At 50.2% G+C, this 21,575-nt stretch overlaps 2 protein-coding genes across 3 annotated transcripts; both read left to right on the forward strand.

Annotated features, from left to right (window-relative positions):
* The first annotated feature begins 408 nt into the window (after positions 1 to 408).
* Positions 409 to 14,595, forward strand: prkcea (protein kinase C, epsilon a). Its single transcript, XM_052072336.1, has 15 exons — positions 409 to 1,549; positions 6,329 to 6,392; positions 8,710 to 8,875; positions 8,973 to 9,007; positions 9,170 to 9,258; positions 9,341 to 9,470; positions 9,561 to 9,703; positions 9,783 to 9,882; positions 10,259 to 10,476; positions 10,584 to 10,757; positions 10,974 to 11,128; positions 11,209 to 11,347; positions 11,458 to 11,646; positions 12,801 to 12,947; positions 13,329 to 14,595. The coding sequence occupies exons 1-15, from the start codon at positions 1,205 to 1,207 to the stop codon at positions 13,476 to 13,478; spliced, it is 2,244 nt and encodes a 747-aa protein (XP_051928296.1). The 5' UTR covers positions 409 to 1,204; the 3' UTR covers positions 13,479 to 14,595.
* Positions 14,596 to 14,999: 404 nt separating this feature from the next.
* LOC127604929 (endothelial PAS domain-containing protein 1-like) lies at positions 15,000 to 19,392 on the forward strand. 2 transcript variants are annotated; one of them, XM_052072338.1, is made up of 9 exons: positions 15,000 to 15,259; positions 16,045 to 16,211; positions 16,314 to 16,504; positions 16,946 to 17,030; positions 17,099 to 17,202; positions 17,482 to 17,648; positions 17,876 to 17,982; positions 18,060 to 18,228; positions 18,309 to 19,392. In XM_052072338.1, exons 1-9 carry the CDS (start codon positions 15,000 to 15,002, stop codon positions 18,349 to 18,351), a joined length of 1,293 nt encoding a protein of 430 aa, XP_051928298.1. In that variant the 3' UTR covers positions 18,352 to 19,392. The 2 variants fall into 2 exon arrangements, with proteins under 2 accessions (XP_051928298.1, XP_051928299.1); XM_052072339.1 differs by having other exon boundaries at positions 15,164 to 16,211.
* Positions 19,393 to 21,575: the final 2,183 nt, after the last annotated feature.

Consider the following 21,575-nt stretch of genomic DNA (forward strand, 5'->3'; position numbering starts at 1 on the left):
AACAGGGTATTCTGATTAATATTGCGTTTGTGGAATGTGAATTTACCCGGAAAAAATGACCAGTTTTTATTCATCAGAATACCGTGCTTAGACTTACCGTTGGCACATCAAACATATAGTAAAGAACCTTATCGACTTGAGTTCCCCTCTAAGGAGAAAAGTACAGACTGAAATGTATTTAAATGTAAAAGCAAAAACCCCCCCAAAAAATCGACGAAATAATTATTTTATTAACTTGTTTGGCAGTCCTACAGAGAAGCAAAAATCTAATTGCTGAAGTGCTACTTTGGCACGAACGCCGGCTACACTGACTGACACGACCGCGTGTGCGCGCCCCACCTCAGCCTTCCTCTCCTCGGGGGCGCGCGCGAGTGACGCGTTTTGCGCATTTCCTGCGGGCACGCGCGGAGACGGGAAGTAGAGGCAGACGGGGGCGCACGCGCGCTTAGACACACTTACACACATGTACACGCGCGCGCGCGCAGGCTCACACGCCCATATACGCGCTCACACACACACGCTCACACACACTCCGAGAAAATCGAACGATGGCGAAGACACGGACGTGAATGATGCACTCGTGAACGCCGAGAAACCGAACGCGCACCCGTAGCGGACTACTCGGAGCCGTGGTTTGGACGAGGGAGCGAGCCGTGAATTGAGCGGTTAAGCGGCGGGAGATTAATCTTTCGAATCGGAGGGGGTAGCGACAGCCCACAAACTGGGCCCCGGAGACCGGAGCGCCAATCCCGGATGGCTAGGCGCGGTTGTTCCCGCTCTCCCCCACCCTGAGCCCGCGCAAGGCACACCGTGGACGTGTGTGGTGTGTATGAGTAAGTGTAGGGGTGGCCGGGGTGGGAGGGGGGCGGGCGACGGAAGACGAAGAAGACCGCTCACGGGAGGCCGTTAGTCGGCGTCCCGGCTTTGTGATTCCCGGCCTTGTTTCCACTTGTGCCCCAGCACAAACAAGCTAACTCGGGACCGGACGTCTTCATCCTTGTCATCCTCAGACCTGAGTACGTGCGCACGGCTGCCATGTCTGCAGAGTCCGGGCATCATTATGGGATGTAGCCCCTCTGTGGAGTGAACGCCCCCTCACGAGCTCCCCCATTTCCCCACTCCACTCATTGGAAGGAAACCGTTTGGAAAAGGCACAGGACCGCCAAACAGAAAGCTCAAGGAAGGAGGGAAGGAAGGATCAGCCATGCCGGTGTTCAGCGGTCTCCTGAAGGTGCGAGTGTGCGAGGCGGTGGACCTGAAGCCCACCCCATGGGCTCTGCGTCACGCGGTGGGCAAGAGCGGCTCCTTCTTGCTGGACCCCTACCTGGCGCTCAACCTTGACCAGACCCGCCTGGGCCAAACGGTCACACGCACCAAGACCAACAGCCCCGCCTGGCACCAGGAGTTCTGCACGGAGGTGCGCGAGGGCCGCAGCCTGGAGCTGTCCGTGTTCCACGACGCGCCCATCGGCTACGATGACTTTGTGGCCAACTGCACCATCCAGCTGGAGGACCTGCTGCAGAACGGGACCAGGCACTACGAGGACTGGGTAGGTGGGCTTCACCGCGGCTTCTCGGGATCTCGTGACCGTGAGAATATTGATGTCTCGGTTGCATTTAATGGTCTTTGGTTTGAAAGTGGAGGATACAGTTCAAGAACACGTCACGTATTTCTCCTTTTGCAGATTTTGTGTGGTCATCATGCGGCGCAGGAAGTATTTTACGGGCCCTGTTACGTGACTGCGGATAATTTGGCCTCGAATCGTTTGCCTTCCATCTTCAGGAGTTATTGCATTGTCAGAACGCTTAAGCTAAAACTGAAAAGTGGCACCAAACTGGGTATTACCCCCCCCTTCCCCCCTCCCAAAAAAAGTGCACATTTTAGCTGCTATCAAATCGGCGACTAGCAAATAAGGTACTATTGAAACCAGAACCATGTCGTTTCAAAACCGCATGTCAAAGCTGGTACTGCTTCATCAGGTACCACCAAAACAGGCACCAAATCAAATATAACCAAGCCAGTTAGCAAGTCAGCTCCCACTCAAAGCTCGTTTCGCTAACGACGGCCGAACCACTGAAAAGTTTGACTGGATTCTAGCGCCTCCAAAGCCGAACCCCTCCAAGCTCTTCACTAAAACGTTTGTTGCGCTGTCCCAGTGTGTCCTGATCTTTTTTTTTTTTTTCCCCGGAACTTAAAATCGTCCACCTCACCTAATTCACCACATCCCTGGTGCCGGTCCTCCCCTGCACAATTCTTCGCATTCCTCCCGAGGCTGGAAGGAACGGGAAGTTTCATTCCAGAGCGTCCAGGTTGCAAAGCGCATGTAGCCCCCCCCCCACCCCCCGACACTCCTTACCCCCAACCGAAGCTCTTTTCGAGACTTCTGGTTTCTTTTCATCTAATCACATTTGACTCGGCACCGTGATGTCGGACCAGTGCATCCGTATGTCGCCACGTATAAAAGGGCCCGTTTGTTCGGGGGCCTGAGAGTTTCTCCTCAGCGTCAACATGTGATCTTGTCCGCCCCCCCCCCACCCCACCCCAACCCCCCCCGGCACTTTTGTTTTATCTCGTCTCACTCCGTGTTCCAACAAAAGGGGAATTCTGCCGGGCATTCTGGGTTCAATTAGCTGCACGTGCTTTGTGGAATTTAGCGCTGCAGATGCCTACGTTTTAATCAAGTGGTGCCTTGAATTAATTCACTTTTAAGCTCATAACTTCATTTAGCACCAAATTCTGATGCCAAATAGCGAGTACCAAATAATTTGCTACCAAAATCAAATCAAGCAAAAACAAAACCTGGTGTCATGCTAACGCCACCATGCTAACGCCACCTTTCGCTACGTATGTAAATAGGCAGAGGCGCGCTCGCACCCTCGCTTGCCCAAGCTAAGGTCAGACCGTATGGATTACTCTGTTGATCGAGCGTCCTCGTATTGATTAGCTCGCCGGTCAATCATTACATCACAGCAACGCAGCCCCCACTCCTCGGCCGCCATACTTGTGTGCTGTTGTTTTGAATTTGGACCGTGTCAGTAAGTAACCCCCCCCCCCCAAAAAAAAGATGTTTTTTTTGTGGCCATCTTAATTCAACGCCGGCTGTTAACATTTCATAGAGAGAAAAAAATTGAAAACGATCATCGCTGTTTTGGGCGCGAAGCTCGTCAAACATATTTCTTATTATTTAAGATCCCCTAAACTGAGGTCAAAGTTCAACCAAAACAAGATTTGCAAATTGTAGCCTTCACCGCCGCCGCCTGTCCCTTTCCGTTCCGTTCCCTTCTGTCCGTCCATCCCGGGCGGCAGACTCGCCATCGCACGGGTGAAATATTAACCAGTCTTTGATGCTTATTAATTGACCCCCCACCCCCACCCCACCCCTCTCAGTCATTGAGATGCTCTGTGAAGAGCGTCCCTATGGCGACGCTGACAGGCCGTCCCCTTGGTGACAGCCACTCACCCGCAGACCAAGAGGAGGACGGACAACAAAGTACGCATGAAGGAGACCTTCAAAGACGCTTGTCAAAAAGGGATTCACGTGAAATTGAATGATTTCTTTTCAACTTTGGACATCGCGTATCAGCACTTCTGCCAAATCCAAGTACTGAACCAGGTGCTAGCTAGTCCAGGTGCCAAATTGGGTCCGATCAAAAGTGGAAGTTGCCAAAATCAGGAATCGAATACGTGCGCTGACATCTTGTGGTGTGTTTGCTGTCATCGGGATGACCCGGCGATTGCCTCTGCGCGTGTGCGTTGACATCGGTTCCGCTACTTTCTTCCTTTTTGGTCTCATCATGTCGACAGGCCGCTCTTTCCGTCACGGCGCCGCGCCATCTTAACCGAACACAAACGCACACATACTTGCCAGGATTAATGTCTGAAATACAGCCATTAGTGTTCCCCGATGTTGCCGGGTGGGAGGAGGAGGGGGGGTTGGGGGGGGGGCTTCCACACTGCGTAGCTCCTCTTACACGATTAGCCGTCTATGATGCTGCATTAAACTTGCACGAGGAGCATATGCCGCTTCACTCCGCACATACCTACTGGCGCTCGTGCGCGTGCGCTCGCTGCGACAAAACGTGCGCGACGCTGATTGGAAGGACCTCCGCCGATTTCGGCCTGGATTGCACCTAAAATGGGAGCGGGTACGACGCTTGAACTCATCGAATGCGTTTTCACGTTTCCACTGCAAACGGCATCTCGGCGTTTGCAGTTGTGAGCTTGGAGGAAAACAACAACAACAACAAGAAAAAGTGCCAAACCCCGAGGCAAGATAGACGATATCACAAGAGCCGTTCCGAGTTAGCAGTCATGCAAACGAGAGTGCAGTCGATGGGACGAGATGTGTGTGTTTATATTAATGTCTATGTGTGTCTTTTCACGTGTGTATTCCGAGGATATTTTCACGTGTATTTTTATGCACGAGCAAATTGTGTGTGTGTTTTTTTTGTGTAAGTGTATTTTAATCCATGTTTTTGTGTACTTTCAATTGTGTGTGCGCGCATGTCATTGTTTATGTGTGTTGCCCTATTTGTTATATTTCTGCGTGGCTTTGCATCATCCGTTTTCACGCATGTATTTTCAAGCGTGATTGGATATCGTGTGTATGTTTGTGCGCGTGAGCGTGTGCTGTACATGCTTGCAGGCATCTCACGCTCGCTTGAGAAGGACCTTCACACACACACACACAAGCAGGCAAGTCATAGTGCGAGTGTGCCGGCGCTTCCTTGGCGGCCATGGCGAAATGTGTCATGTGACAGATGGATGTGGGAGGCGGCCTGTCAACGAGACTAAACGATCCGCCGAGGGCCACCATCTGAGTGGGAGTTGGGGGTGGGGGGGGGGGGGTGAGCGAGCCACTAGCACACTATTGATACAGTGTGTGCTTTGACTGGCCTGTCTGCGCCGCATATGGCGTGTGTGTGTGTGTGTGTGTGTGTGTACTGTATTGTCTTGGTGTGGTGTCAAGCTTGTACAGCGGCCTCCTGACTTCAGATGGCCCCGATTTATGCTTTGAGTTTAAAAATCAATTTTCCCCAATGAAATGAATTGAAATGACATTAATCCGTTGCGGCCCCCATAAAAACCCAACCATAAATTTTAGTTTTGAATGCAGAAAAACACACACACACACACATTTCCGCGTTTGTGAAGTTCTCCGTCTCCTGCTGGTATGTGCTTCCTAATTGGACTAAGAAGATTAATGAGGCCAACTAGATTCTCCAGCCCTCTCCGCCCATCTTTTGTAGCTAGGCCCAATAAATAGCTAGGCAAATAAAGGTCAAAAGGTTGCGGAACCGACGCTAGCACGTAGCCACCTAGCATGCTAATTGTTACTACGTCTTATTGTACGTTCAAATTCGGTGTTTCCAGAGATACTTTAGGGAAATTTCACAAAGTTTTGCATCCGAGTCCGGTGTCAAAACTCTCCCGATGTGGCCGGCATTGCGAGGAGATTTCCCCAACCTGAAGGCGTCACCCCACCCTCCCGTCGGCAAATGGCGGGCAACATGCATCTCCCTCTCGTTCAAATCCTGTCGCGTTACGCAAGAGGCGGCGTTTGAGGATTAGCGCCTGCTTTTCAAGGGTAACGGGGAGACGTCAAGAATCCCAATCATGATATTGGCAACGCCGTGCAATCTAAAAAGTCGGAGCAAATAGCGCTCGGTTTTGCACCGCGTCATGATCCTTGTGCCGATTTATAGCCACGGCAAATCGGGACGCTTGGTGGTGACCGGGTGTGATGTGATGCGCATGAATCGGAACCGTTTTGCTGTCTCATATTTCTTTGCCAGCCGCGCGTCGAGTCCTTCATGCGGTGCTGATGCGCGAGTTGGGCCGCTTGCATAAGAGGATCTGCGGCCGTCCCGCAGCTTAGCCAAAGATTTAAAGCCCCACCAACCCCCACGCGCCCCACCATTTAAAAAAAATAAATAAATTCACGCTTACTTTCCTCATGCCCCTGTCCACCCCGCCCCCTCCACCCCCCAGGTCTAATCTGTGTAATTGCGTGTGTATTGCAAGGGGATGATGTCATAAGGGCTTGGGGGGTGGGGGGGTTAATGTATTTTTCCTTTAAAGACGGGATTCATTCATTCTCATTTTATTTTCGACTCGTTTTTTCCCGGGCCACCCCCCCCGAAATAAATTCTCACCAGAACGAATCAAAATGTTCCTCTCACTGCTGCTCTCTGTTCTGCCTATTTCTTAAATAGCTGGCCTGGGATATGCCTGCAGAGAATTCAATAGCCATTTTTAATTTATTTAAAAAAAAACACACACACAAATAAAAAACAAAACAAGTTTTTGTCCCTTTTTTTTTGTCCAGATTGACTTGGAGCCCGAGGGGAAGGTGTACGTGGTCATTGATCTGTCTGGATCTTCCACTGAGGGTAAGAGATGCACATGCGTGCCCACACACATACACACACGCATGCACACGTTTGAAGATATTTTTGAGAAAAGCAATTCTTGAAAATCATTTCACCCTCCACCGCGATATTCTGCAGTCACTGCGAGCAACTCCAGTTGTGGGTGAAGTGGCAAAGAAAATGGAGCACTAAAATAAGCACGGAGAAAAAAAAAGTGCACTTCTATTTGATGGGGAAAACCGATTTGTTCAATTCAGTTGCACGTGCGCACCAGCATATATTGCGCACGCCGGACGATGCGCTATATACGACTCCCATATGTATAATTTAAGGTACGGCATGAAAAAAAATAAGTCAACGGGAGCGGCGCTCCACGTCATCCCATCGAGATCTGACTCCCGACGCGTACATTGGAGGACCTACTGTGGCCATCTTGTTTCCTCAAAGGACGGAAGGCACACAAGCAAGTCTGATACAAAAAAGCGCTTGCACCTGCACCTGTGCGCCCTCACGACCCCCCCACCCGCTCTCCCAGCCTATAAATAGACCCGCCGCCTTCCAGTGGGAGTGTGTGCATGAGTGTGGATGTGAGGGAGGGCAGGGGAGGGGGCGGGCGGACGAGGAGGAGACGGCAGGTTCTCCGTGGCGACGGGACAGGGATGGGAGGAGGTTCTTAAAATAGCAGGTGAGATTGAGCGAAGGATTACGCGCACGCACGTCAACCAAACCGCGGCATCTTGGGCGCCATTGGACACACTGGCCGTGACCTCACAGTTGCTCGGCCACGCCCACTCCTGAACTTCCTGCCGGAGTTCATCCGGCCGGAGTGGGCGCAGATGGACGGAACTGCTGTGTGTGTGTGTGTGTTTGTATGACTATTCTTGTGAGGACCACTGTAATTTGTGTGTGCGTGTGTGTGTGCGTGCACGGCCTCCTCCGCTCACTCTCGTCGTCATCCTTTTCTTGGCAGGAGGCCAATAATCGGACCTAATCTGAGCATCTGCGCACTCCCTTGCTCCTTCCATCTTGATTCCGAACTGCCGTCCTTTCATTTTCCCCTCCATCCGTCCACCCCCCCTTCCAAAAAATAAGAACGCGATTCATGTGCGGCCCCGCCGATTCCGAGTCGTATTTTTAATCCCGAATGATGATTGCGTTGAACGTCTGTCGCCACGACCATCGCTCTCTGCTCTTGTTAAGTGCATCTAACCCCCCCCCCCCCCCCCCCCCCCGCCTTCCCGAATGTGTGTCTCCGGACAGATGGATGATGTATTATGTAAAACAAAAGTGATCCCACTGCTGGCCTGTTTAGCTTGTTTAGCTGTCTCCACGCTCTCGCCAGCATCTCGCACGCACGACGACAGAAATCCACCACGTTCGCAGCGGTTCACTCTTGGCGCACCATCTAATCTTGCCTTTACACATCCCGTCGAGTGAATTCAGAGATCTGTTTTGAAACTCATGACGCATGTCGGAAGGTGAAACTTTGGCATCCACCACGAGTCCCCTCTTCGCCGCCGTACAGTAGAAGACACTCGGAAAGCTCCGGTTCGCGTCGGCGCTCGCGACGTCCCTCGATATCTCGCCGTTAATTGAGCTCGGGAGGAGTATAAGCACCTCTGCGCCTCACCCGGGAGGGAGGTAAAGTAGGACGCCGGCAAGTTTGTGGCGCGCGTGGGAGAGGAGCGCGCGCGGAGGCGCTTCTCTTGTCTTCAGGTTGCCCTCCGAAAGCGCTCGTCTCTTCCGGGGGGGAAGCCGACCGGCCGCCGAGCGCGCGAGGAGGAGTATTTTTTATTTGAACGCGCCGTCCTCGCTTGTGCCCGGCGCCCACACGTCGAGGTATTAATAGCGGCGGGAACCAGCACACACACCCCCGTCCCCCCTTTTAAATGATGAAACCTTCAGCCACTTGGTACTCGAACCTTTGGCGGGGAGTTAATCCACCTCTTAATACCCCCACGATCAGGTTGGGATGATAGAAACCATCAGCGCCATCCAGTCGTCTCAATTTCACCTTGGTGAGGTAGAACAAAAAAAATAATTGTAGTATAACACGATATCATTTTGAATTAAATGTCATGTTTTTGATTGCATGAAAGAAATGTTTCAAGAAAAAAGGGTTGTGATTGGAACGTGCACAGCAGGCCAATAAAAAGCCTGCAGCATCACAGACGCCGGAGATTCTGGGCCCCTTAGATTGACCTAGCGACAAGCGGAATCTGAAATCTCATTGGCTGATAAGGTCCACACGCAGCCAAGCTAAATGGGACGAAATGAACCAAATGTCGCGTTGATCTCGGCCCTTTTGCCTGACCTTTGACCCCCGCTCTCCTCGCAGCCTCGGGAGCCAACGACAATGAGGAGCGCGTCTTCCGGGAGAGGATCGGCCCGCGGCGGCGCCAGGGGGCGGTGCGCCGGCGCGTCCATCAAGTCAACGGGCACAAGTTCATGGCCACCTACCTGCGGCAGCCCACCTACTGCTCGCACTGCAGGGACTTTATCTGGTCTGCGCATATGGACACACACACACACACACACACACACACACACACACACACACACGACAACACGGTAGCATTAACTCTGTGTGCGACCTCGCAGGGGCGTCCTGGGGAAGCAAGGCTACCAGTGTCAAGGTGAGTGTTTCGATTCAAACATGAATCAAACGCCGAAAGACGCGGCGACGGACGGCGGTTCGGCGGCGCTGCGCTCCCGGCAACCGATAGTCACGTGATGACCGCAAAGAAGAAGAAGGCGTTCGCCGACGACGTATCATGTTGTCATTTTTTTCCCGGCAGTGTGCACGTGCGTCGTCCACAAGCGCTGCCACGAGCTCATCATCACCAAGTGTGCCGGCATGAAGAAGCAGGAAGACACCCCGGAGGAGGTCAGCGGTCAGCATTATTTGCACGAGACGTGTGGCAGCATTTTGAGCTCCCCCCCCCGCCCCCCCACTCCACCCCCCGCAGGTGGGCTCGCAGCGCTTCAGCGTCAACATGCCGCACAAGTTCAGCATCCACAACTACAAGGTGCCCACCTTCTGCGACCACTGCGGCTCGCTGCTGTGGGGCCTCCTGAGGCAGGGCCTGCAATGCAAGGGTGAGTTTAGTGGTGGTGGGGGGGGGGCGCTCGGAAAGGTCGGCCGTGGATGACGTCACCATTTGTGGCCGCTGTTTCCCAAATTTGCAGTGTGTAAGATGAACGTGCACAGGCGCTGTGAGAAAAACGTGGCCCCCAACTGCGGCGTGGACGCCCGGGGCATCGCCAAGGTCCTGTCCGACCTGGGGGTCACGCCCGACAAAATCTCCAACACGGCGCAGCGTCGCAGGAAGGTACGACAAGCGATCGACACATACTGTTGATCGTTTTCGTTTCGGTCGCCATGGAGACTGACGGCGCACGTTTCCGCAGTTGACGCCCGGGCAGGAGCCTCCGCAATCTCCTCCGGAGCTCTCGCAGACGGAGAACAGCTTCGGCCGGCCGGCCGTCGCCGCCTCGCCCTCGGGGCAGGGTAAAAGGATTTCTATTTTTAGAAATCATGAAAAAAAACAAAAACCAAACAAGGATTTTTATTTGTATTGTACAAGCGAGCGTTTTTGGCAGTCGACGTGAACAAATGTTGCTTGAAACTTCTTTTTGTAAGAAGTGTGAGTGGCCCAGCGGCGAGCGAACCTGAGGCATTCTAACGCGCCGCCCACCGCCATTTGCTCGTCGCGGTTAGTCATCAGCGCCTCGCACTTTTCCCCTCGCTCCGCTTGACTGCTTTTATTGTCCAAAGGCGACTTTTTCAAGCGTTTCAATTTGTTTTGCCGCCGCGTGTTCTCCGTTCGGAATTGAGGGTGACGACACCCCCCCCCCCCGCCCCCCTCCTGCCTGTTCGCCCGCAGACTTGGCGGAGTTGGATCGGCTGCAGGACACGCTGTCGCTGGAGCAGCAGGGACCCCAGCACTCGTCGTCGTGCTCGTCGTCGTCCTCCTCCGCCACCTCCACCACCTCGCTGTCCACCGCGTCGTCGGCGGGCGGCCGCGAGAACGGACAGAGCCAACGGAGGACCCTCAAGGACTTCAACTTGATCAAGGTTCTCGGCAAAGGCAGCTTCGGCAAGGTCGGTTTGATTTTTTTTCACCTTTTGGCGCCTGAACCCGACAACACTTGATCTTCAAACCCAACTTGGGTCCGAGTTGATCCGACCCCTTTGTGTCCCGGTCTCAGGTGATGCTGGCCGAGCTGAAGGGGACGGAGGAGGTTTACGCCGTCAAGGTCCTGAAGAAGGACGTGATCCTGCAGGACGACGACGTGGACTGCACCATGACGGAGAAGCGTATCCTGGCCCTGGCCCGCCGGCACCCCTACCTCACTCAGCTCTACTGCTGCTTCCAGACCCGAGTAGGAAACCAAAACATCAGACGCTTGTCAATCACAAACCTCAAACCACGCGACTAACTCATTCACTCCCAAAGACGTTTTCAAACGTCTTTTCAGACTCGGTCTAGAATGGGCTGCTAATCAATGAGCTCATCTAGAAACGCCCATCCCCCCCCGCCATTGTGAGACCGTACCTAAGTACTGTTCAGTTGCTCGCATGTCATTTGTGTTGGGCAGGACCGCTTGTTCTTCGTCATGGAGTACGTGAACGGCGGCGACCTGATGTTCCAGATTCAGCGCTCGCGCAAGTTCGACGAGCCGCGCTCGCGCTTCTACGCCGCCGAAGTCACGTCGGCGCTCATGTTCCTGCACCGCAACGGCGTCATCTACAGGTAGGCCGCATGGCAGATGTATCGGCGGCTTTCTCCTTTCGACCGTCGTCCGGACCTCATCCGTCCGTCCTCATCGTCAGGGACCTGAAGCTGGACAACATCCTGCTGGACGCCGAGGGCCACTGCAAGCTGGCCGACTTTGGCATGTGCAAAGAGGGCATCATGAACGGCGTGACCACCACCACCTTCTGCGGCACGCCCGACTACATCGCCCCTGAGGTGAGCGCGGGCCACGCCCACAATTCGGACAAGTCGGCCGTGAAACCTGAAGATGCCGGCGGTGGTCCCTTTTGGTTGAAAGATGCCTTTTTTGGGGGGGGGGGCTTCAGATCCTGCAGGAGCTGGAGTACGGCGCCTCGGTGGACTGGTGGGCGCTGGGGGTCCTGATGTACGAGATGATGGCGGGCCAGCCGCCGTTTGAGGCCGATAACGAGGACGACCTGTTTGAGTCCATCCTGCACGACGACGTCCTCTACCCCGTGTGGCTGAGCAAGGAGGCCGTGTCCATCCTGCGAGCGGTACGCGACGCGACCTTGCTCGGGGGGGGGTCACATTTCCATCGAGATCGGCGGAAATGTGTTCCTCCACTCACTGGTCACTTCATTAGGGACACCTGCTCAGTGATCATCATCTCTCTACACTGGTATTGATAATTGGATTTCATATTTCGTTTTCTGCAATTTTCAAAATGATTGTCTACATCTTCGTGAGAGTTTTTTGGGTGCAAAATTCTATTTTTAATCATTACTTTTTTTTCATTTAAACATTTTTTTGCATTTCAATTATTAGGATTAAAAAAAAACCTTTTAAAGTAGACATTGTTCATTTTTTTCCCTTCTCCTTTTAATATGTATTTTTTTTTTTTCATCAATTCAGTTTGGCACTTCCAGTGTTGCCACCGAGAGCAACATTTGGATCGACTCCACCATTTCCAACTGCACAGGTGTCCCTAATAATGTGTCTGTTGCTCTTTTTCACTTGCAACGACAACCAAACGTTTCATTCACATTTCCACCCACTCAAACCCACAAAAAGTGCTCTTGACGCCATTTAGCGGTGTTAGGATTCGCCAAAAAAAAAAAAAAAGTCAGTCAGAGGTTCCGAACACTAACAACGTGATCATAGAGCCGCAAATTGCTGTTGCCGTACTTGACGGGCAGCGGGACAAAAGCGCCGCGCGCTTTCAGCGGCCGGGAACTGGCGGCCCTCGGCTGACCCGTCTCATTAGACGCCTCTTTGCGCCACCATCGCCGCAAATGTGGCGATTAACGCCGGCCCGTCGCGTCCCCGTCATTTAGCAGATGGAAGAGAGAGAAAGAGCAGGACGCTCCTCCCGGGAAATTGATGGAATGCGTTGAAGCGCTGCGCGTGTCGAGAAAAACATCACCGACGGCGCTGGCGACGGACTGAACTCGCATGTTCACATTTGGGCATTTGCACATTCATAGATTTGCAAATTAAATATTTTCAACTTATTACCCCGCCCCCTTTTTTTTTTTTGTCTCACTGTCAGTCACCTCTGTTGACCAATGCAAGTTGGCTTTTTTTTTTTCTTGTAAAGGTTTCGGACCATTTCATTGGCTGCGGGCTGAGATTGCCGCCAAAGTTTGATGATGTGACATGAACACAAGAGATTTTCTTCAGATTCAACTTTGTGTGTGTGTGTTTGTAGTTCATGACCAAGAACCCGGCCAAGCGTCTGGGCTGCGTGGTGAGCCAAGGCTGCGAGGAGGCCATCAAGACGCACCCCTTCTTCCGCGAGATTGACTGGCTGCTGCTGGAGCAGAGGAAAGTGCGGCCCCCCTTCAAGCCACGCATTGTAAGCAGAAGCCACCGCCCAAAATTGCAAAGCTCCCAGACCCCCCCTGGCACGCCGCGCGCCATGTTCACTCACTCTGCAAAGGATGAGAATTCAAGCAGTGAAACGACGACCCCTGGCGGTGGCTCTGGAAGCCTTCAGCGGCATGCGATGAGTGACGGTGTTCAGATGGTGGCGCTGTCGTATTAGAATTAGTTACAGGCAAGGCGTACATGGGACAGGGGTGCGGGCAAGTGTGCGCGTGCGTGGCCCTTCTGTACACAATAAGGCGGCCCCCATTTTCAGTTTAGATTTAAATTGTCGTTGTTTTTATTCGTGCAATCTGATCCAAATATTTTACTTTTTTGCGGCATTTTTTTAACAAAATGATTCCTTCCGCAGAAAACCAAGCGCGACGTGAACAACTTTGACCAGGACTTCACCAAGGAGGACCCCGTGCTCACGCCCACCGACGAGGCAATCATCCGGCAGATCAACCAGGAGGAGTTCAAGGACTTTTCCTACTGCGCCCCAGAGGAGACGCACACCTAACACACACACACACACACACACAATCACACAATCACGTACACACACCCGCACTCTTTTTGACGCTATTGTGACTCTACACGCGCTGTCGTCGTCGTTCTTGTCGTCGCCTGGATTTTCGGATGAACATGGAGCATCCGCTCCAGTCCACTTTGACACACGTGAAGTGAATCCGGAAAGTATTCCAAATGCTTTTTGCTTTTCCCACAATTTGTTATGTGAAATGAATGAAAATGCGGCGGCGGGGGGGGGAGTTTTTGAGACTTTACGTTAAAATGTTTTTGGGAACCGTACCCCGTTATTCGTGGGAACCCACGCTTGTTTGTTTTTTAAACTCATCCCTCACCTATTATTACAACTTTTTTTTTTTAAGGCAGTTAGAAGTTAGTGTCAATTATTTGCAATCTGCGGTTTCCCCGAGTCCATCTAAGATAACATACGTGGAAAAAATGAAGAGCTCCGACTACTTTCCAGATCCACCGTACACACACTCACACACGGCTTCTTCCTCTCAGCGGACCGCCTGTGTGTGTGTGTATATATAGATATGTATCTATATCTATATATATCAATCCATATATTAGCCTGTGTCGCGTGGCTGCATTGTATCGTTGTCGTTGGCAAGCTTGTGGCGCATGGACAAGCACTCCCCTGTTGTCTTTTAATGGCCCTCGTTATGGACCAGTTCGGGCCCTGAATCTCCCCCGTTTTGTGCAATATATCCCCCCCATCATATCTCTCTATACTCTATATTTTATGGCTTAAAAAAAAAAAAAAACAAGCAAACATCGTTCTCAATTGGTATGAATGACGTTCTTGTCCATCCAATGAATGTGCAGCTTACTCACAGGCTATTGAACTAATTACGACGAGCCGGCGTTTGGTCCCGAATGTACATTTTGGCTCGTGCGCTTGCGTTTTCCAACGGTTACCAGCAGTGTTTGCCCCTCGACCTCCCCTTGCACCCAAACCGCTTGCTTTACTTTTTCTCTTTTTCTTTTCTTTTTTTTTTTTTTTGTATTCTAATTATTATTGTAAAGTGTATTATCCGAACGACATGTTTGTGTATATCACTCTCAACTATACTATTGTAGGTCTGTTACAGCCACACACACACACACACACACACACACACACACACCTGTATGGGTGCGAAAGAGGGGGACATCTGTCTAGCCATTCACACAGCATCCAGCTAGTTAAAAAAAAAATGCTGCACAAAATGCACATGCCAGAAATCGTACAGTGTACACATTTACACACAATCACGAATACCCATGGACCATTGTTGCGTGCACTGTAATGGGGGGGGGGGGGGGGGGTTCGATGTGTGTGTGTGTGCGTGCGTGTAGTGAAGCTTCGCGCAATCCAGGGATTAGCCTGAACCCGGTCACACTATCTTACTCTGTGCCAAAAAAAGAAAGAAAAGAAAAAAACGGAACTGAAAACAAACCAATGTAGTGCGATGGCATTCAGGCCCTGTCGTCTGTCTGCTGTCCGTCTGTCTGCTCTGACTCCAATAAAATGAAAAAAAAAAAAAAAAAGCAAAGCACCCGAGCAGGTGACAGCGCTCCTCCCGCGTCCTTCCTTCCTTCCTGTTTTGTCACGCCTGTGTGGCGGTGGCCGATGCGTGCAGAGGGGGAGGGCAGGGGAGGTGGGATGCTCTTTCTCTCCTCAATGACCTTTGAACTGCAGTTCCGATCTCAGCACCGCTGTCTAATTGATGACGGACGACCGAGACGGCCGACGCTCAGCGCGATGAGAGTTGACAAGGAGAGGAGAAGGTAAATGGACTTTGATTTTCAATTGCTTTTTATAAATTGCATTTTATAAATTGTCTGTTTGTCCAGACTCGTGATGATGAATTAACGTTTATAAAAGCAGTCTAGAATTACTGTTATGAGAGGATGAACTTAATTCAATGTTTTGGCTCCTAATCGAGTTCTCAATTTGAATAGAACTTGCATGCGGCTGCCTTTTCTCCCCAAGCGTTGACTTGAGGGGATTTCGGTCGGGTTCCAAAAAAATCACCTAAAAATCATGAACTCTGTTCAAACTTTACTTACGGAGCCAACCACAGCGTCATGCAAAGTGCTGTACATAAGGTCCAACGTTAAACATAAAAAGAAATGGATAAAATAAAATAGCTTGGCAAGTGAGAATAAAAAAATTCTAAAACAATTATTGGAGGGAATTTTGAACGGTTCCAAATGGCAAATAATATTGGGGCAAAATCCTTCGGTTGCAATGTAATTGGTGAATCTTGAACACAACACATCCCCAGCTATGAGAGGGTGTGCACACTTTTGCAATCCCACTTTGTTCATGTTTACTTGCTCACTGTGAGGGTGGACAAGGTTTTGTAAGATTGATACTTGCCGATATTTTAGTTATCTAGACGAGGGGTGTGTTGACTTTCTCTATCCACCGTATGCGACTTCATTTGTTATTGTAAAGTGTCCTTGGGTGTCTTGAAAGGCGCTTATAAATAAAATGTATTATTATTATTATCACACTTCTGGCTGTGCCGCATGCCAGCTCATGACACGGCAGCGTTTGTCTCTGGCAGGGCGATCAGTCGCGAGGCCGCCAGGAAGCGGCGGCGAGTGGAGTCGGAGGTTTTTGCCGATTTGTGCCGCCTGCTGCCGCTGCGAGCGTCCGTCAGGGGTCACCTGGACAAGCCGTCCGTCATCCGCCTGGCGCTCTGCTACATCCGACTCAAAGCGCTGCTGCAAGGTGCTGCAGATGATGATTTTACTCACAAATACTGACGTCGTCGAATCGAATTTTGGGGAACGTGGGTGATGTTTTGCTTCATCGCTGCGTCGCAATCCACAGACGAGATGCACGTGTCAAAGATTTTCACGGGAGGACCTGACGTCCGTCTGGATGTGAAGGACGCCGCGGTGGCCGCAGAGGAGTCGGAGGTCTACCTGACGATCTTGGAGGGATTTGTGATGGTGCTGTCTTCCGAGGGGGACATGATGTTTCTGTCTGACAACGTCAGCCGCTACCTCGGCCTCACACAGGTAATACCCGCATCCAGTTCAAGTCTTATCTGATCAAACGCCATGCCAGACACTGCAAGTGTGCCCCAGGGCTCCCTCCCGGGGCCCCTGAACTTCTCGTCTATCTCCTCTCCATCGACCTCATTTCCATGAAATGAAATGTTCTCGATCACTGCTTCGCAGATGACATCCACCTCTACCTCTCCTGCAAAGCCCCAACATACGACTTGCACTCTCCCCCCTCAACTCCTGCTTGTCAGAAGTTAACTCCAACTCACTTTAACTGCGATGCCTTGTGTTTTTATTCATTTCTATTTCTTCTTGATATTATGCCATTCTATTGTTGTCTTATGTATGTGCTGTGCCTCGTGGTACTACGTATAAAATACATGATTATTCGTATGCACACACACAAAGGTAAAAATGCCTATTGAGGATTTTGTCCCCCCCCCCGCCCCTGAGACCGAGTTGATGGGCCACAACGTTTTTGAGTTGACTCACCCGTGTGACCACGAAGAAATCAGAAGTAACCTGCGCCTTTCTGCAGGTTTGTGAGCATCTGCGTGTACGCGTGAGCCGAGTACGTGAGTCATTTTCGTTTTGTTTCATTTGAAGAAGAAGCGTTTTGGAGCGACGCAAAGCGGGACTTTGTGGTGAGGATTAAAAGCACCCTAACTTTCCAAGGACGAAGCACCAACCTCAAGTCGGCCACGTGGAAGGTTGGTCATAAATTTGAACGTTAACATTTTTTATTTTTTTTGCACTTGTATGTTTTATTTATTTTTTCTTCTCTGTCTTTGTATTTTGCTAAAATCATATTTTCACTATTTCATTTGCACATTTACATTTGTCACCGCCTTATTTAATTTTTTTTTTTTTTTACAACTCGTACTCATTTTTAAAATGATTTTTCTTCATGAGCCATTTTTTGCAACTCGTTTTCCTTTGTACATTTTGCGCACGTGACGTGTCCACTTTGCTTTGCGACGGCACCGTAGGTGCTGCAGTGCCAGGGTCGCCGAGCGAGATCCTGCGCCGGTCCCTCCCCGGCCTCATGCCTGCTGCTCACCTGCCGTCCTCTGCCCGTGTCTCACACGCTCCTCTGCGCTCGCACCTTCAGCAGCCAGCACAGCATGGACATGAGGTTCACGCACTGCGACCACACGTGAGCCCAAACACTCTCGCCAAGGTCACGTCACACACATTTTCCAACAAGTGTTGGCGAGATTCTGTGATGGTCCGATGAAACCAAGGTTGAATTTTTCAAAGTGGAGGAGACAGTTCATCATAGCAGGCAATGTGGATCTGGGGCCTTAGAGCAAGTGGAGGGAATTATGAGCAGGGGTGTGTGCACGCATGTGTGTGTGTGTGCGTTTGTGTGTGTGTGTGAAGAGTGTCGTCAATTTTAGGGTACACCCCCCACGAGCTGGTGGGCCGCTCCATATACGAGCTTTGTCACACACTGGACACAATCTGTTTGACCAAATATCACATCAACTGTGAGTAGAGAAGGTGAAGCAGCATGTGACTCATCCAAGGCTATTTTTTTTTTTTAACTGTTGTTGGTGTTTTCCAGTGTACTCCAAGAGCCAGTCGGTCAGCGGTCACTACAGGATGCTTGTGAGGGGCGGCGGGTACGTGTGGGTGGAGAGCCACAGTGCCGTGGTACCAGCGGCCCGAAGGTCCAAGTTAAGGACCGGGGCCTCGCAGCCCTACTTGATCCTCTCCGTCACCTACGTGCTGAGGTATCCGCATGGATGCGTTGATGTTGCGAGCTCTCGGCGCAATATCACAATTGTGCAAATTTGTTTGTGTGTTGCACAAGTGATGTGGAGGAGCCGTTTCTGCAGCTCTCGCTGGACCAATGAATGCGGCATTGACGCGTGAACTGCAACCGAGGACCTGATCAAGCCCTTAAATTGCTCTTTTTTTTCCATTGGAGCCCGTCATCATGGTTTGTAGTTGTTTCGGTTCAACTTGGAACTGAAAAACATTTTTGAAAATTCACCCCGAGGATCCATGCTCATGATATTTGGTAGGTACATCATTTCAGGATCATTTTGGACATTTGTATAATTCAATGTCCAAAATCAGTTTTGCTTAGCAACATGCCATTTGGTCCACATATCTATCTGGAGTAGACCAACCCAAAAAAAAAACATCTCAAAAAGCCATATCTGAAAAGACATAGGAAGTGTGACATTTTGCCGTTTTTGGATCATTGGAGATATTTGTAAAATTCAGCCCCTGAAACCAGGTCTACTTGGTCACATATCTATCTCAAAGTACACCCACCAAAAATTTGAATTTGCCACTTGAGACTCAATTTAGGCATTTTCACCCAAAAGCCAAGACTGATTGTTGATGGTTTTGGTTGCGGTCGGCAGGCAGGCAGTCATCTGGCCGCAGTGCGCGAGACTGTGGAAAGTGACCCGTTTGACTTTTTTTTGACCCCTCTCCTCGCTTCCTTTGGGGTTTCCTCCTGGGTCACCTGACACGCGGGCTGATACCGAAGGCGTCAGACGGTGGCCGCGCACGCGCACACACGTTGGGAGTGTGTCAACTTGTGTCGATGGGGAGATGTGAGCAGACGCGAGGCCAAGCCGCAACTTCCTGCATAGTCGCTCAGTAGGAGAGTTCTCGTGGGAACCGTTTCAACTTTTTACCCCTCGGCCCTCCTGCGCACTTGCTCGCAGTTTCGATACAACTGACTTTACCGCAATGACCAGAGAATACCTTCTCGGTTCCGGGGTCGATGGCTGACTAACATGACGCCTTACACGTGTTTTGAGAAAACCCAGCCCGGAATCGAACCCCACATCTCTCAACTGCCAGACAAATATGCTGACCGCTGAACTACCGCGCGGCGATTATTCAAAGGCATTCAAATACATCGGACTACAGTGTAATATTTTCTCTTGGCCTTTCATTGCTGCATCGAGTAGATGTGACGTGTGGCTTGTACTGAGGGCTTCACACCAGTGCAGTACTGTCATGGTGAAAGACACTGGCGCCCTCTAGTGTTGGTTTGCTGTCAGTAAAAAGAAATTGCTAAGCAGTGCTTCTCACTGTATTGTGTGAAGGCATTCATTTGACATGAGAAAAATCTCAAGGCACACCGCCGAACAACAATGTGGAGTAGAAAGATGAAAAAATAGACATTTTTGTTCACACACACACACAAAAAAATCTAACCAATTGAAAATTGACAAAAGAACACCCTTGTTTTTGCACATTTAACATGGTCCTATAAATTCCAATATAATATATATATATATATATGTATATATATATGTGTGTGTGTGTATATATATGTGTATATGTATAGACTACAAAAATCAAGTGTCCTCCATTCATGTGACTTGTGAGCAAGATTTCAAGGTGACCCTTGCAGTTGTCCACAGCCTTGACACTTCTGTCTGTGCACACGGCGTGTGTGTTGAGTGCATTAACTTGCATGTCGAGGGAGGAGGAACCATCCGTTTTTACTCCCCCCGCAGCTTCCTGCTGTTTCAGGTCACAGCAGCATGTGACCACTCACAACAGCGCCCCCGCCCCTCCCCTGTCATCATTATCATCATCACACCCCCATGACCTTATAGTCCGGTGGGTGTTGTCAGGCTCTCGGCCAATGGCACGGTGCCGTTGCAGCGCTCTGGCATCCTGCCAGTCAATGTGGGGTTGAGCTGATTGGAGAGAAACAACAGCTTATCTTTTATGATCTTGTTATGATTTTTATGGTCATCTCATTAAAAGAAAAGGACAGATATGACAAGAAGTTTGGTTTCGTTTTGTGCCTTGAAGCCTAAAAATGCAATGAAAAATCTTTTTATTTTTCCCTCCTGCATTTGATCTTTTGGTTGTCCTTTAAAGATGGGTTGCTCCAGGAAATACTCTAGTCCGTGGCAAACTTTTTTGACTCCGAACGGCACACTATTCACAAATTGAGTTTGGTCCAAACCATTATCAAGAGTAGAAAATGTGAGCAGATGTAAGAAAACTGGGACAAATTTCATTTAAAAAAAAGTAATAAGATTGTTGCATGCTTTAATGTGTGTACTGTATTGCAGAGTTCTTGTTTTTGCACTGACTGACTCTGATTGTGCTTGTTTGTCCCTGCGGCGAGTGCTTATCTGCCGTGCAGAGTCCACAGGTTTAAGTCCAGTCCCTTACATGCAATCTCAGCGTACAATTTTCTTCTTGTCCCCTGCGTGCCATATGAGGTCGAGTGGCACGTATGTGTCCAGGAACACGCCATCGATGCACTCTTACATAAAGGCGCTTAGAGTGGCGGAGCAGTCATGTCCAATTCCGATCAATTGTTTTTTGTTTTTTTTTTTTCATTTTCCAATCCTAGTTGTGGCAAACTCTACCAATCGAGCAAAGTTATCGATGATCATGTGTTTGTCTTCTGAAGGAAAATGCAGATTTCAGACTGTCCCTAAAGGCGACGCCAAGCCTCAGCGTGCATAAAAATTGGGACCAGCTAGCCAAGGGGTGGTACCCACAATGCCTTGTAAGTGTACCGTTGACAGCATAGTTGAGCAGGCCACCCGCGTCACCAGAGTAGAGTGGCTCCTGCTCACCCACATTCACCTCCCTCCTCTTTTCTCTCCCCTATAGACCCTTGCTGGCCATTTCGCCGCTTCAACCAGCTGTCACACACACTTCCAAGCCCCCACCCGCCACTCAAAAGCACCCATGACCTTTTGACCTCTCACACTTTGGCTCAATTGCACATGTTGCCTCGATTGTCATAATCCGTTTAGATGTGGATGGATCCTATACCCAAAAAAAGGAAAACATTGAGATTTTAATGAGAAGCATCAATTCATAAATTATCCCATGAATATTCCACTAATATGTAAAAATAGAGTTGAATGCCACAATTGTTTTGAAATAGTCCACTAGTTAATTATGACCATATTTAACTTTGTATTATAAAGTATTTTTTGCAACAAAGAAAATATCTTTGTTCATCGATTTTATGCCAGTGATGTGTCAGCACAGGCCAAACAATTCAATGCTCTTCCACTAGAGGGCAGAAGGTACAATTAATGTTCCTATGAACGTAAGTACAGTCAACCCGAAA

Source organism: Hippocampus zosterae, chromosome 7 (assembly GCF_025434085.1).
Source record: "Hippocampus zosterae strain Florida chromosome 7, ASM2543408v3, whole genome shotgun sequence".
In the NCBI taxonomy this organism is placed as follows: domain Eukaryota; kingdom Metazoa; phylum Chordata; class Actinopteri; order Syngnathiformes; family Syngnathidae; genus Hippocampus; species Hippocampus zosterae.

What these genes read in the sequence shown, in the direction of transcription:
- prkcea (XM_052072336.1), top strand. Translation starts at nt 1,205, where the DNA reads ATGCCGGTGTTCAGCGGTCTCCTGAAGGTGCGAGTGTGCGAGGCGGTG. An exon ending in CACTGCAGGGACTTTATCTG is followed by an intron (nt 8,876 to 8,972) that starts GTCTGCGCATAT and finishes GCGACCTCGCAG; the next exon opens with GGGCGTCCTGGGGAAGCAAG. An exon ending in CCCCCTTCAAGCCACGCATT is followed by an intron (nt 12,948 to 13,328) that starts GTAAGCAGAAGC and finishes TTCCTTCCGCAG; the next exon opens with AAAACCAAGCGCGACGTGAA.
- LOC127604929 (XM_052072338.1), top strand. Translation starts at nt 15,000, where the DNA reads ATGAAAAAAAAAAAAAAAAAGCAAAGCACCCGAGCAGGTGACAGCGCT. An exon ending in TAACCTGCGCCTTTCTGCAG is followed by an intron (nt 17,031 to 17,098) that starts GTTTGTGAGCAT and finishes TTTCATTTGAAG; the next exon opens with AAGAAGCGTTTTGGAGCGAC. An exon ending in GACCAAATATCACATCAACT is followed by an intron (nt 17,983 to 18,059) that starts GTGAGTAGAGAA and finishes GGTGTTTTCCAG; the next exon opens with TGTACTCCAAGAGCCAGTCG.